We start from the raw sequence: 15,925 nt of genomic DNA, 5'->3' as shown, positions 1-15,925 counted from the left end.
CTGTGAGGCATTCTGCTGTAAAACCAAGATGCAGAGATGAATTAGAGAGATAAGAAGGGAGAAAAAGTGAGAAAATCAAGGGATGAGAGAGAATGAGAGGGAAGGAGAGAGAGAGAGAAACTCACTTCTCAGTGTTCAGTGAGAGGTAGAGGCTGCTGAGGATTTCAAGATACTCTCCCTCCAGTCTCTTGTCCTTCAGCTCCCTGGATACTGACACACAGTGCTCATAGTAGATGATACTCTGGCCGTACAGCAGCATGTCTGCGTACAGCCGACTCAGCACCTTGGCCACAACCATCTGACCTATGGGACAGAGACAGAACAGCAAAAATATTCCCAGTTACTTCTCAAATGAAATACACTATGTATAGAATCAGAATTATATTAAGTAGAACACACTCATATTTAGTCAAACTAAAAGGAATAATAATCTATATAGAGAAAGGAAATTTTCTGTTCATTTCAGCTCACGTTGTTCCTTATAATTTATTGTATGTTACTTTATGTGCATGGATTGAATGCGTTTACTTACTGTGCAAGTTTCTGGCATGTAATGCGATCAGTAGCCCCATTTCGTAACACGCCCTGACTTCCTGACTCCTCCCCCTGTCTTTGTAGCTCCGCCCCAGCCAAAGGTAGGTCTGGACATGCTCCTCATCGGTGGGGCTCTCACAGAGCTCCAGAAAAAGGCGCAGGGATCTGTTAAAACACTTACAATTACCATCAAAATACATTTTCGGTCAGAGTTTCAGCATTCAAACACCTGAGGAAAAATGTCTATGATAAGACTGATATCTAACCTGACTAGGAAGCGTTCTGCTACCCCAGATGCCCCCACATCCAGGGCCAGGCAGCCCAGGTTGGCCAGTGCCAGCGCCTGGTTCCTCTGGTTGCCGCTCTCCCTGGAAATTCTCAAGGCACAGTGGAGATGCCAGCCTGCCTCCGGGATGCGACCCTGCCGCCTCAGACACAAAGCCAAGAGGTTGTGGATCACTCCCCGTTGAGTGGGACTGTCTGTGCCCTGGAGAGAGATGCACACACAGAGCCACAAATTATGCGGGATTGGGGCAGGATTGTTCAAAATCCTGATGGTTTTATTGGTTAGAAATTTATATTTACGCCTACTAGTGCAGCATGAGGTGAGGTCACCATGAAAGATACTTGTTTTCCAGGAAGTAAAGGTAATGGGAGTTCATTTCATGGGGGACTTTAAGGTACATTTATCCAAAACTGACTAGCTGCCTTGTTCAAAGCTGAATAACACTGTCGATTACTGTACCTGGAGTGACGTGAGCAGCGGCTGTAAAGTGTTCTGGGCCTTCTCAGCCTGGCCAGTCAACACCAGCAGCCATCCCAGCAGCACAGAGGCCTCAAAGCCCTCCTCCTCATTGATATAGCCCCCTGTCTCCACAGCCTGTTGGGCACAGCGCACTGCTTTATCATGAGCCCCATAGCGCTGGTAGACTGAGGCCAAGCCCAGACACAGGTCCCTCTGGGTCTTCATGTCCTCCCCCTGCTCGGCAATGGCCAGAGCCTGCTGAAGGTAGACCACAATCTGGGCGGGGAGCAGGGAGGTTCCCTCCTTCCAGCGTGGGTTCAGACGGACAGAGTTCCTAACAAACAGCTCCACCCTCTGGAAGGCATCATGGAGCGAGTGGTCTTGCCTCGAGTCCAGGCTTAGAGAGGCCAGCGCCAGGTAAGGCATGTATTTACGGTGATAGAGCCAGCTCAGGAGCCAGTTGAGGTCCAGAGGAACGATGGGCCGCCCCTCTGCGGCAGAGAGAGTCACTGAGAGAAACTGGAGTCGCTCAACAAAGGGAAGGGCGTCGTCAGTCTTCCTGAGGAGCAGGAAGAGGCTGGAGATGAGGTAGCAGACCCGGGCCTCCAGGTGTTTGTCCCCCTCCACCACCGATCTCCTCAGGAGCAGCTTGAGCAGCTCAACCTCATCCAGGGAGGTGAAGCTATGGCTGGAGAGACAGAGGAGCAGGGCGCTGGCCTTCTCCAGGGTCTGGGGCAGCTTGTCTGTCATACGCTGCTTCAGGTAGACAGCCGTGAGGTTGGTGAAGAGAGCGATGAGGAGGGGCGTGTCAGAGAAACCGTCCACACAAACACTCAGAGCCTCCTCGTAGTACACACGTGCCTGAAGGGAAGGGGAGTCGAGTTAGAATACAGCTTGAACATCATTCACACAATACACCTGTCATGTTAATGCTTAATATAAAGTACAAACCTGGGAGTACTTAAGCTTCCTGGCACAGAGTCTTCCCAGGAGAAAGCATGCCCGTCGATGTGCCCAGTGCATGCCCATCCTCTTGGCACCCTCCCTGACATTCTCTAGGTGCCCTAGTAGCTCCTCCTCACTCTTACCGCTGAAGGTCACCCACAGGAACGAATGTTGCAGGTCATACAGTGGCAAGAAGTCCTCCTAGATGAAATAAACAAACAAATGAATGGATGAATGAATGTAGCAATGATTTTTTTGCAACTTGCAAGGCAAAACAAATAGCTGCTTTTGTTCATTTATTAAAAAACACGACCAAATTTATCCCTAAACAAATAGACAAATATTTTTTTTAAGATGCTGCACTGGGACTCTGCTGACCTGGAAGTGATCATGGTTGAGCAGGGTCAGCGTGGGGTCGCTGAGCTCGGACTCCTCCCCCTCCCAGCTGTTCTCCTCCAGGAAGAGAGGAGGGTCTTCCTGGAACTCGTCCAGCTCTCTGAACGTGTCGTCTGGAGCAAAGGACAGGGGCTCTCCCTCACGTGGCAGAGGATTGTGGGATTGGTAGAAGGACAGACGAGAGGAGTAAGAGAGAGAGGTGCGAGGGGAGGAGTGGTACGGCGGTGTCCCACCACTTCGCTCTGAGATGAGGCTTTGACGAGCGCTCGCAGGAACCTTATGTTCTGAGAGAAGACAGAAATATTAGCATTTTTTGTTTGTTTGACCAAAAAACACTATAGTATAGTAGAGCAGAGTAGAGTAGGGATGATAAGACTAGATTGGTAGAGTAGATTATAGCCTTTTAAGAAAATGTCTCACTCCTCAGTGGATAAACACCCTTATTGTTTCTGGAATTATCAAGCGCATTATTGAGTGCATCTAGCTCATAAACAACACTGATTGCCTCACATTAAATTGTAATGTATTACCATTTTTTGGTTGGTTCCTGATGTACATGAAGTCAGACTCATCCAACCTGTCTGGAAGTGCACAAAATATATCAATTTAAGTGTTAATTCTCCAGTTGGAGGTGGAGACAGTCAGACACTATTTTTTCCCCAAGTAAATCTTTAGGAGATTCCCAAACAGCAGCCCAGCAGTTCGTTTACCTAGCCTGTACACAGAGCTGATGTCAGAGGAGAAGAGTCTCTCCAGCAGGCTGCTGTCGCTGGGCTCAGAGCTACAGGGGTTAACCTGAGCCAGGGCGGCCCTCTCCTCCTCAGTCAGAAAGACCAATTGTCCGTCTCTGCGAGGGGGAGACAAAGGCAGCATTATCATTTCGGCTCTCCCCTCTGCCTCCTCACCCGATCCACCCTCTCTAGACTGCAGATACACTAAATGGGATTTCATAAGCATTAGTGGAAGTCCTTACACAACTTCCCCAGAAAAGACTATAAACAACTTTGGACTAGTTGCTTGTTTTGATATTGTGTTCACGTATAATCTAATTCACTATGCCATAGAGAAGGACATTGAGATAGGAGTCATAACTAAAATCTTTGGGATAACTAATTTGGATTTGATAAGGTTTAACCGCTTTAAGGTTTAAATGACGCACAGCAACATCAGGCCAGTAAATTCAAGGCACGGCATGCATTAGATAATCAAGAAACAAGCATCTTACAGGGATTGGGTGTCCAGAGGCTTGACGTGGGCTTTGTGTACAAAGCCAGTGTGTCCTGTGGAGGTCTGGGTTCCTATGAACATGTCCAGGCCTCGGACCAGCAGCCCCTGGATCTCCACGATGTCACCTTGACTCAGCTGGAGTTCCTCTCGCCCGACTGGACTGTAGTCCACCACCGCCACACATGAACCTGTCACTGCAGGGTTCAATGGGGAGAATGAGGCTGGGACAAGCAAAAGGCTGTGCAGGCGAGTCCTTTTTAGGTCAATTTATGAGCAAAATTGTCAGACACTATCATAAATACGGTACTAAACCACTATACCACTACCAGTCAAAAGTTTGGACACACCTGATTGAATGTGCTATGTTTTTCATTATCTTAAAGCCATTTTGATCTAAAGGCTTATGCTTAAATGCTTGAAATTTGTTTCTTAGACAAATATAAATAGTGAAGTTGATGCCTATGTATGAATTTCTTTCCAAAGCCTTTTGCCTTTCCATCAAGACAAAGTGTGGCTACTTTAAAGAATGTAAAATATAAGATAGTTTTGATTTCTTTAACACTTTTTTCCATTTGTATATGTTTTGATTTCTTTGTTATTATTCTAAAATGTGGAAAATAGTAAAAGGTTCAAGAGTTCAAGTATCAGTGTGTGGGTTCAGTATGTGTGAGTATACAGTAAGTCTTGTGTGTGAATATATGTGTTTTATGGAGTATGGCTTTACCGATAGGATGTTCAAACAGTTCCTTTTCTGTTGGCGAGCAGCCAGCAAAGCCTGGGTACTTCCTCAGGAACCACCTAACCAAACAGGAAGCACAGTTTCAATGCCATGCCAACTGATGGGTACAAATGGCCACCATCTGCGGTGCCAACTTGTCCATTCAGCCAAAATGCTTGACAAGAGAACATGTGACTCACTGGTAGAAGGGGTATGGCAGCGGCTGCATGGCGTTCACTGGCACCAGGCCGTGGAGGCCAGTGGAAAGCAGGGTGCCCTCCCACATGTGGTCCTGCCCTGTGTCCTTCACCATCAGCAGGTCATTCTTTTTGAACGACAACTCTTCTTCCTCTTCTTCATTCTGCTCATTTCTGGTGAAAAGTGCCTTGGCAAAGAAGGAACCTGCAAAGAAATGGATGTTAACATGCATAGATAGACAGACAGACACACACACATGCAAGGAAAGCATGTATGGACACAGACACACAAACATCATACATTGTTTTTGTGTTGTTAAAAGTTCTTAAGTTAAGCTTCAGCAAAACCACTGCAGTGCCCTCATTCAGTCACTGGCGAATGATGGATGTTTTATATCCCCCCTATTAAGTTAATGCAATTCTCAGGGCAATTTGCCAGCATTGCATTCCTATTATACATTTCCCTGAAGCGTTTTGCCTCAGGGAAATGTTTAGGAGAAAGTAGTGATGTCTGCAACGCCCAGGCAGGGGAAAATCAATACACTTTCTTGAAGGCAAGTCGTATAATAATTCTGCCTAAAAGAACAGTGACTTAATGCATAAAAAGATTCACAGCAGATGCTAATATTCAGTGATGTCTAGCTTCCCTCTTAAAAATGGCCAGCATAATTCAATTGTGGAAATTCTTGGGAATACAAAGGGCTGTTGTGGTCATAAATAGCAATGGCATCATGCAGCTGACTGGTAACTGGAGGTCTATTGTGGTTTGTAGATTTGCTGTATGCAGTAAGGCACATGAGCTCCTTCTACTTAGGGTGAATGACTATAAGGTGTCCATTGCGATCAGCTGTCCCAAGTCATGTGAGTCATATGGCTTTCATAGTGTTAAATCAGGGTAAGTGAGAAATGAATTACCAGTAATGGGATTACTCAAAAAATTGCAACTGCAATCTGTTAGTTACTGTATGATCACAGTGACCACATTAAAGATACTTTTGAAAAGTACTTGTTGGATTATTCAGAAATGTAAGGAATGTGGGAAAAAATACATAATTTTGAGAATATATAGAAAATATAGAATGCAGTTGTACGCATCTTGAAATAACCACCAATCGTGGTGGCAGATGATAATAACATTGTTCAATATAGAGTCTGTAAATTGGAGTAAACTGCATGTTTAATTGAATAATTTCATTTCATTCTTGTTTACCAATTTTTAGCAAATAATCAGTGATCTACTCCCAACATCTGTGTTAATAAAGAAAGTGTTCATAAACGGTTCTGAGAGTTTCCATTAAGTGTCTGATTGCACAGCACAGCACTACTGACCCTCCTGGAGCAGCAGTCCCAGGTAGAGGGTGGCCAGATGTTCCTCGTCCACTGTCACATTGATCTCCAAGTCACTGAGCAGCTCCGGGTCCAGCCAGAAGGACTGGTCACACAGGAAGTTCTCCAAGCACCGAGCCACATAGCCTAAGACAGAGAACATGCATCACTGTTTGTGCTGGAAAAAATACCAATACTACAAAACTACTCTACTAATACTAACAACACTATTACTACAATAACTAATAGTAATAATACCACTATCAGCATCACTACTACTAATAATGATAATAACAATAATAATGCAAAAACTAAATGCATAAATTGAAATAAATTAGGTAAATAACAGTGTAGAAAGCAAGGGATTAAAAAAAAGACACAGTTGGCTATGTTTAGCGCACAGTTGTATTTGTGATGTTGTCTAAAGATCCAAAATGCTCCTAATCAATCCTACCTAAAGCCAGGTAAGTCGAAAACTTCCAGATCTCCTCCACAGTCTTGAAGGTAAGTACAAAGCTGTCCTTCTCAGCGTGGACAGACACCAGACGGGCGGACAAGTCCTGCAGAAACAAAGTGCTTTAGGCTCATGTTTCTGTTGCATGTGTTTCAGTGCCAGCACATAAAACCATCTCCACAAAGTGCACAATAGATATAATAACGTATCATATTGCATTATATTGACTCATGTTGTATTAGATTGTGTACTATTATATGATATCATATTGCACTGTATTGTGTTATTATATCAGAAGGTTTGAATAGCAATAGTCTGTATTCTGGTGGTGACTGTCACTGACTTTAAAGAGCTGGATGACATCCTGGCTGTTGCTCTCCACCACTCTGAGTCGAGTGCGCAGCGCCTCCTGTAGGGCGCGGTCAGGAACCGCACTGGACCGCCTCCGCCCAGTGAACACCAGCACGATTTCTACACAAAAGACAAAATGAATGCTATCATGAATCACACTTGAATGAGATTGTTTCTCCTTGTGGATTAATGTCCAGTCCAAGCAAATCCTGTCAAAATAACAGCTTACTGAAGGAGAGGACTGATAGAATTCATTGACAATGAACCAGTAAGGGAATAAACCAGTTAAGTTTTTATAATCTTCTTGTTTTTTCAAGCCACCTGCACAAATTAGTCACTGGTTTCCCCTTTTTCTGCATTTTACCACTGTGCTTTTATCACGTTGCCTCTATCACTGTGCAAATAAACTAAAACTAAAAACTGAGACAGAAATGAACCTGCAAGTACCGGCAAAGAGAGAGACAACTTCCACCAGTTCATTAAAGACTTTCTAAGGGAGCTCATATTTCAGTGAGATGCTTTGTGTGCACAATGTTAGTCCCCAGAGTTATAATAGTGCTATTAGGCCTCTGACTGGACTCTCAGGATCGCCATTTAAATCCATTTGACAGGAAGAACCTGGGGGGGAAAGTGATGGATGGAGCTAAACTGCTGAATGAGTAAAGCATTAGTAGAGGGGGAAATGTGCATCTATCAGTTTACATAAAGATAATATGTAGATGCACTGGAAATGTCATATACATAACTAGTTTAGACTAGCAAATATAACAACTAGTATGCCAATAGAGACATACCAAAAGTCAGACAATGGACTATTGCAAAAATATTATTACAAATACCTGAGGAGAATTTCTCTCCCACTCCCAGTGACACAGTACTTCCTCTGAGGAAGGCTTCTTTCCTCTTCCAGTAGCTGTCTGGCTCCGCCCCTCCTTCCCCTGATTCCACCCCTGGACCCTCCTCTTCCTCACCTAAACCTGTAGAGGGGAAATAAAATCAGAAAAAAGAACATTGGGTCAAGTTTAGTGCATCATTTGCTCTTATTCTAGGCCCAGTGCTGTGTAAGCCAGTGTTTCCAAAACAGCGTAGTACACAGAGATTTTTTTTTCAATAAAGATAGGTGTGTAATAAATGGAAACAGTTTTATCAAAAGGGTCATCAAAAGTTCCAGATTGTCTTGTGGATAAAACTGGAAATGTTACCAGATGACACAAGATGACAATCTCTGTTTTGCCATTCCAAAATAAATATCAATTTATACCCGCTGGTCGGTATTTAGTCCTGTGAGACAGGTTGCATATAAACTTGAGCGTATTCAGTTAGTACATGTGCTTTCAGTTTCCTTCTGTACATAAACAGGATCTTCATTTTTACACCTATAAATATCAACCAGATGGTTGCATATAATAGCCTGCTATTGAAGTGCAGTGGCGACGGGCTTTCCCTAGTTTGCCCCATTGTGCAGGGAGGATGTCCCAAACACTTCCTCAATTTGTGACCACTGGGACAGCAGTGTGGCTCCCTCTCAAATTAGTCTCATGATGTTGTTTGGGCTCCAAACTAATAAAGGATTCCATAATAATATGATTTCAAATCGACAGAGACATGCTACAACATCCGGCCTTTCTGTGCAACGTACTCTACCTTGAGTCATGGTGTCATTTCCTGAGAAGTGTTCATTCGCTCCCCCTAGAGCATATGGTGGTTCCCTCCAGAGAGCATCCAGCTCAGCAGGAGAGATGTCTGTAAAGGGGGAAGCAGATGTGTATTGCACAATTCCTGAACATGAAAACACACAATCGTCTACTCTTTTACTCTTTTTACTCAATCAGTTTCAAATTACTTCAAAGAAAATAATGATTTCATACAGTACAAGGAATAAACCAATGCATCTTAAAGAAAAAACAAAATGGTTACTGGGATGGGGAGCCAGTTAAGGTCACTGGGGCAAACAAGGAGTGCAGCAGTTTATATTGGAGACCCTAAGACAGAGCCATAGGTTAGTGTCAACAGGGTTAACAGGGTATGGGGGGGATACAATGACGCTGAACACGGACCACACAAAGGCCCAGCACAGACACACAGCTGCACTGACATCAGCCAAACAGCCGCCTCCAGGATCACACAGCTGCCCTGACCGCTAAGAGCACAGTAACATGTCAACATGGTCACATACTGTCAGACACACAGTCAGACACCAGCACAGTAAGGAATGCACTGAAATAAAATAAAAAGGTACACAGTTTATGCACTATGAACCAAAAAACAAAAAAATGAGGTGCAATTAAAATGCTATTCTTTCTTCTTCCTCAGCAAACCATGCTTTGTCAGTACAGAAACACAACAGAACAGTATTATCTTTATGCAAAGCATTCGCAACAAAGGACAATGCGACAATGAGGCGCACAACTCAGCAATACAATACAACATGACAATATACTGAAGAAGACAACGGCCTATTCTTTTCCATAGTACAGTATCCACAACATACAGCACAGTTAGCACCAACAGGACTATCTGACGCCACACAAGCACAGTCAGGCCGCTACAGCATGTCAGAAACACACCATGCCCTTTACCTTCTTGGCTAAGTGTGTTACCCATGTTGTATAAAGACCTACGCTCCTGTCTATCTGAATGTACCAGTCCTTCTCATGCCAGCACGGTAGCACAGAGAGCAGGCTGGGACCGACCTGTGAAGGAGGAGAGGCAGACTTTGATGAAGGATCCACAGCAGGAGCAGTTGAGCAGCGGTCTGCAGCAACAAGACGCCATGTGGCCCAGGAGCCGACGGCTCCCAGAGATCAATGCCATCCCATCAGCTCTCCCTGCCTCTTTAACAGCTCTCTCTCTCTTCCTCTCCGCTCTGATGGACAAGCCCCTGTTTCCCTCCCTATTTCTGTATTCCCTTTCCTGCCCTGCTCTCTCTCTCTCTCTTCCCAGCACTTGCGTTTACCGTATGTGTCTCTCTTCTCTCCCTGTGCAAGCCTTATCTCTTCCCTGTCTGTCTCGGTCTCGTTCTCTCCTTGTAATCCTTCTGTCTCTTGCTGTCCCCATCTCCCCCTCCCACCAGCCTCTCCCTCTCTCCTCAGTAGCTGCCCTGTCTGTGAATGCACAAAGCACTCTCTGCGATTGGTATGAGTGTGTGGGGGGCAGGCCTCAGTGAGAGTTTCCCTATGTGTTGTGTGTGTGTGTGGGTCAGTGAAAATATGCATAGTATGTGTGTCACAAAGACAATGTGTTTGTGTATGTGTGTCGAGGGGGACGGTCTCTGTGTATGTGTGTGTGTGTGTGTGTGTGTGTGTGTGCTGCTGAGACAATGTATTGCTGATCCGCTGTAAAGCAATGCCACATAGGGACAGGCTGCAAGGTCACAGCAAAGCGAGTAGGAGTTGCCTGTTGGCATAGATCAAGGATCTGCTTATTCACACAACACAGTTCAACACAACTGTACTCTTTGCCACTAGAAGGATAACAGCCAGCTGAAATGAGATCAGCGCACTAGGACAACATCACCCCACTCTGTAAGGTCACCATGGAGAAAACTATCTAGGCTAGAGGTCTGGGATTGGACGGTGGGGCTGTGTGGAAGTTTTGATTGGTCAAGAGCTCCAGATGATAAAGATATTGAAGAATAATGTTTGTAGTGTAATGAATAAGCTGAAGTTGGCTATCATTCTTTTCATGGGTGGGTCAGAAATCATTGTCCTTGTATGAACCATTACTGCTTGAGAAGGAAATAAAATGCAACAATGACTCCTGTCAGTGTATTCATTTTTCACTACTCGTTTTTTTTTATGGCACATATAAAAATCAAATGATATAGTGATGCTCTCTACAACATACAGGTTACACTTTTAACTGCATGTGCTATGTGCAACAGGAGGTAGGCTACTGCTATCTTGTTGCTGCACCACTGAGAGGAATTGTTTGGAAAAGTTCTAATATATTCTCTTTTCTGGACAGGCAAACTAGTTGATTTTAGTATCACCAGTTTGTGTTATAATATGCCTATTAAGTTCAGCTCAGCTTAATGGCATTTGAGAAGGAATAGGCCGTAATGGCTGCTGCAGTGCTATTTAGGGAAAGATGCTTTACGCGTGATGCATGATGGGACAAATGATGGCTGCCACTGCATGTAATCATTGATCACAGAAAACACGCTAAAACACAAGCATAGAATTCCTCTCTTCTTTGTGTGCCGCTCGTTCCCCTGCTTGGACACACTGTAAACAAAGGGGGCGACATCCTCGTCTGAAACCAAGCTCATCGCTTCATCTTGTTTATGCGGCGGCTGAATGGTCATGATTGAATCTGTGTCTGTGTGTGTGTCTTGTGAGGCAGAAAGCTGTAAACAGGCTAAAGGCGTGTCAGGGCATATCCTGACACTCTTTAGACGCTCCTCTCTGTTTCTCACAGTGCGACAGATTCTGTCTAATCTAATAAACACAGGCTGCTCAAGGCTGATATGTGTGGTCACAAGCTAGCCCTTTGTTAGCACCAAAAGCTGCACAAATGGCAACAGCAGTCTCTAGTGTCATCCAAGACGCTATGATTAAGTCCATGTTGAAACACAGGCTGATTGTAAATAGAAACACTGTAATGTGATTTCTGCTGATGCTGTCTACGTCACAATGCCTCCTAAGTGAAACACCTTGAGTACAGTGGATCTAGCTATTGTTTCCTCACAGCGGTCGTGTCAAAACCGCTCCTCTTCTAAATAACTTGACATTGTGCACTGCTTTGCTAGACTTTCATATAACAATAGATGTGATTAAAGACATTTTAGGCCTCAGACATTATGTATTGTCTTTGAAGGACAGGGGTTGAGGAGACCAACAACCACACACCACTAATGGTCTCACTCTTCAAAGGGTTTGAAACCACGGCAAAGCCCAGACTGCAATCGTGACACTCAGCAGTCCGTGACAATAACACTCAAACACGGCATGCTAATAAGAAACATATGGTGCCAACACAATCTGGTTGTGTTCATTATGAGCAGGGTGGTTTGAGGTGTCTGTGTGTGTGTGTGTGTGTGTGTGTGTGTGTGTGTACAATGTGGGTCCATAGATTGGGGATACGCAGTAAGAGAGTTAGAGGGGAGCATGTAGTGAAGAGTAATATGAGACAGGGGTTATGGGCTCTAAGTTTAGACTAACCCCCTGTTAGCTCACTCACATGCCTGTGTGTCTGGGACAGAGCTCGCTGCAGGGAGATTCCCACACTGTTGCATACAGGCATCAGGCATATGTACAACTCCTAAACAAAGCAATTTAGTGTTCATGCACTCTGGATTTATCAATTTTATTTCCATGCTCTGATATTCTTTTATGAGCGGAAGATGGATATAAAGATAGAGAGATAAAATGACTTCAGATTACTTCAGATTGTCTAGTTAAAGTCCACTTTCTTACTTTTCAGCATGTGTGGAAGTACTTTCATATATTATCAAAACACAAAGTACAGCTGTTGTGCAGAATACAGAACTAATAATCACTACGTAATAGTCACTGTCCCTCTTTTATGCTACACTGTCCGTCCAATGCCCTGCGAGCTGTCAGCAACTTTATGATTATGTGACAGATTACAGATACAAAGAACAGCACTGTTAAACCTGTTAAACACAATGGGGTCGTGAGACAGTGAGAATCAGAGACGAGTCAATTCCATAGACAGCTGTAGAAAGCAACTCTTACCTCTGTCCTGCTGCCAACTCTCCCCTCTCACTTCATTCCTCATGTGCGTGGCAGAGTGTGTGTAGGTGTGTGTGTGTCTGTGTGGGTTCACGGTTTAATAGGTGAAGTGCACCTCACCCCTGTTGTAAAAACTACCGGCATTCTCCATTGTAAGTCCAAAGGCATAGGGAGAGAAACAGAAGTATGCAAGTCAGCGTGAGTGTGTGAGTGTATGAGTGTGTGTTGAGCGCCCCAGAGGCTATCCCAGTCGGCATGTCACTGACTGAGGAAGTATGCTGTGACTCCTCCCCTCATTTTTTTGGGACAAGGACACAAGCTCTCTCTCTCTCTCTCTCTCTCTCTCTCTCACACACACACACACACACACACACACACACACACACACACACACACACACACTCTTCCTCCCTCCATCAGCTCTTTTGCAGATCTTATAAGACACATGTTGACATCTTTTTGATTGGTTCAGTACATGTGTGACAACAACAAGAGTGAAAGAGTGGAAATAGGTCATCAAATTTGAATCCATGTTTTTAAAAGCTCTTGAAACAATCAACCCGGCAATAATGCCTCTCTCTAAAAGCAAAAGCACAACAAACACAGTATGCCATTTCCTCATTCTACAACACCAGTCCCACCAGTTTGGTGTGTGTGACGCATTTGCATTCAGAACATAACAGCAGGCCAAAGGCGTGAACAATCAGCTGGCTTGTATAATTGTTCAGGGCTATGCCAAAGTTACCGCTCGTCTTCATTCCAAGGGTGTTGTGCCTCAGTCTTGGGCATCACTTCACACACTGTGTCAGCCTGACTCCACGTGGCAGCTCCCACCTACCACCTACCATTAACCTACCCTCACCCCCCTTCAGCTAGCTTGTGTACACCACTGACCTCTCTTTATCATTGACTCTCTTTCACTTTCTGGGTCATGTCCATCCCTATCTGTGTGGAGGGAGATAATAATCCCCAGGCTAGCGGTGCTTTGGTTTCTTGTGTTTTGCCCTGCTTAGTTAAATATAAACTCTGGAACTGATTGTGTATCCCCAGCCCCCAGTGCACCATGACAAAGTCACCCTGAGCACAGAATATCAGCCCTGCACATGTGATCATACAATTGGCCATGCAGGGCTGCAAGACACAGACCATTTATTCTGCTCTGCTCTGTTTGCGAAAGTGTGTTTATGAGTGTGTGTGTGCATTTGTGTGTGTTTGTGTATTGAATAGCAACATTGCACTCCTAATTACAGATACACAGGAATGGGTGGAGATAACAGTTTATAGTGTTACAGGGTGGATTGTAGATAGTGTATGTGTGTTTGTGTGCCTTTAGCCTGGCTATGTGGTTGGACAAAGGGCAGGGATTGTGAGGGTTAGTGAAGAATGCAGTATAGTGCTGATCAGTGCTACCGATAGTAGACCATCGCCTGGGTGTGATTGCCAAAACAAAAGACACACCTCCTCCAATAGAAAAACATTCAGTGGATAAGGCGATGCAATGAGGCGATGGATTGGGACCGCACCAAACACCAAGACCAGTAATCAAATCTCCATGATCATGTGTCAGCAGGTCAGAAAGAAACCTGATTTGTGCTCAGAGTGTTGATTTTTTATACTGCTCTTGTCAAAGGCGATTAGTGTAAATATTTTTCCTCCTGTCTTTGTGTTTAAAGAAACCGGTTTCCATCACAGGAAAGTTGCAGGACCCTTAGAAGGAAAAGAGTGATGTCACAGTATTCTGGTTTATTCCAGCAAAAACACATATCAAGGGATGTTTGACTTCAGTGTCGATCAGGGGGCACTGGCTCACAGAGGCAGAGGGAACACTGCGGCGGGCGACCTGACGCCCTCCTGCCTCCTGCCCCTCTGCCTTCAGCGCTCAGGAAGGCCGGCTTCCTGTTTTTCTGCCCCGTCAGTTTGGAGGACAAAAGCACAACACGGGACTGACACAGGAGCACGTTCAGCACCCGGCACACACCGGGCCCACAGGGCAGCCACCCACACAGTATTACACACACACACACACACACAAACACTAATGAAAATGGTTTAATACAGTAAATCATTAACAGTTACTGATCATAAACAGCTTTGACTGTGGTTAAAGGGGCAGCCACTCATAGCACTTCAGCACACATAGTAAACATAATCAATCACTGGAATCCAGGACACTTTTAATATGGTGTATTACATTTAATTTTCCATTTAGATAACTGTGTCACTTCTTTCTGGGAAAAGGAACACAAAACCTAGAACAAAAAACCTAGAACATGAAGATGTATGTTTTCTAATATTATTTTTTGGCATTTCACATTTATTGGACAGTGAATAATACAGAGATGGACGACATACAACAAAGAGCATGGGACAGATTCAAATCTACTGTAGGACATCGGGGTGACGTGGTATGAGTCTTAGCCAACTAAGCCAGCAAGACGCCACTTGATGATGTATGTTATAATGGGATTTGATCATATCAGTCTATGTTTTAAGTCCATCTTTATTTTTGGTGAAGCCCACACCCTAGTTTTCCCAAAGCTCCCCTGTTGAGACAGAGGGGGAACAGAACACAGCAAGACAATGAAAGGGAGTAAGGGAGTATTGTAAAGTAAATGAACAGACAAAGACAGAACGTCTTGTACATCCAGTGAGCTGCAGCATGGAGAGGTATAGGGCTGTGGAGAGAGAGAGAGAGACAGAGAGAGAGAGAGAGAGAGAGAGAGGGGAGAGAGAGAGAGAGAGAGAGAGAGAGAGAGAGAGAGAGAGAGAGAGAGAGAGAGAGAGGGAGAGGGAGAGAGGCGCCTCTCACATCCCGCCATTGTCCAGCTTCCTCCAGGCCTCAGAACCAGGGCTTCCTCTCCCTGCTCAGCACAGGACAGGGCAGTTGGTTAAGAATGACACACACACACACACACACACACACACACACACACACACACACACACACACACACACACACACACACACCAGTACCATGGTTGTGTTTAGTTCAATGGCTGCAGCATGACGTCAAACACTACCAGGGTTAGGGGGTTTGATTCCCAGTGGGACCGCCTATGTCAAAAATGTATACAGTGATGGTACTATAAGACACTTTGGATAAAAGAGGCCACTAAATGGCATGTTATGTTATCATCATCATTATAATCTTCTCTGTAACACATCACCATATAACATGTTTGTTCATTCAGACATGGCTTCATAAACAGTAGCCTCTTGCCTGCTAACTAACATTTATTCATCTATTCTCTAGCTCAATACTCACTTTTATTCTCTAGCCTTGAAGTCCTCTTTTTATTTGTCTGGTTATATGTGCATGTCTTCTGATTCTTTATT

General features: G+C 44.5%; 1 protein-coding gene across 1 annotated transcript; it reads right to left on the bottom strand.

Moving 5' to 3' along the window:
• Positions 1 to 121: 121 nt before the first annotated feature.
• LOC144538454 (SH3 domain and tetratricopeptide repeat-containing protein 2-like) lies at positions 122 to 12,767 on the bottom strand. The gene is made up of 17 exons (XM_078282501.1): positions 12,593 to 12,767; positions 8,538 to 8,636; positions 7,733 to 7,870; positions 6,886 to 7,013; positions 6,543 to 6,648; positions 6,092 to 6,235; positions 4,766 to 4,967; positions 4,572 to 4,645; positions 3,846 to 4,041; positions 3,331 to 3,467; positions 3,151 to 3,201; positions 2,603 to 2,904; positions 2,231 to 2,425; positions 1,280 to 2,140; positions 801 to 1,021; positions 533 to 699; positions 122 to 303 (listed from the first exon to the last, which is right to left on the bottom strand). The coding sequence occupies exons 1-17, from the start codon at positions 12,633 to 12,635 to the stop codon at positions 122 to 124; spliced, it is 3,246 nt and encodes a 1,081-aa protein (XP_078138627.1). The 5' UTR covers positions 12,636 to 12,767.
• Positions 12,768 to 15,925: the final 3,158 nt, after the last annotated feature.

The sequence above is a fragment of the Centroberyx gerrardi genome, unplaced genomic scaffold (genome assembly GCF_048128805.1).
Source record: "Centroberyx gerrardi isolate f3 unplaced genomic scaffold, fCenGer3.hap1.cur.20231027 Scaffold_192, whole genome shotgun sequence".
NCBI lineage: Eukaryota > Metazoa > Chordata > Actinopteri > Beryciformes > Berycidae > Centroberyx > Centroberyx gerrardi.
This window is presented reverse-complemented; position numbering and strand designations above follow the sequence as displayed.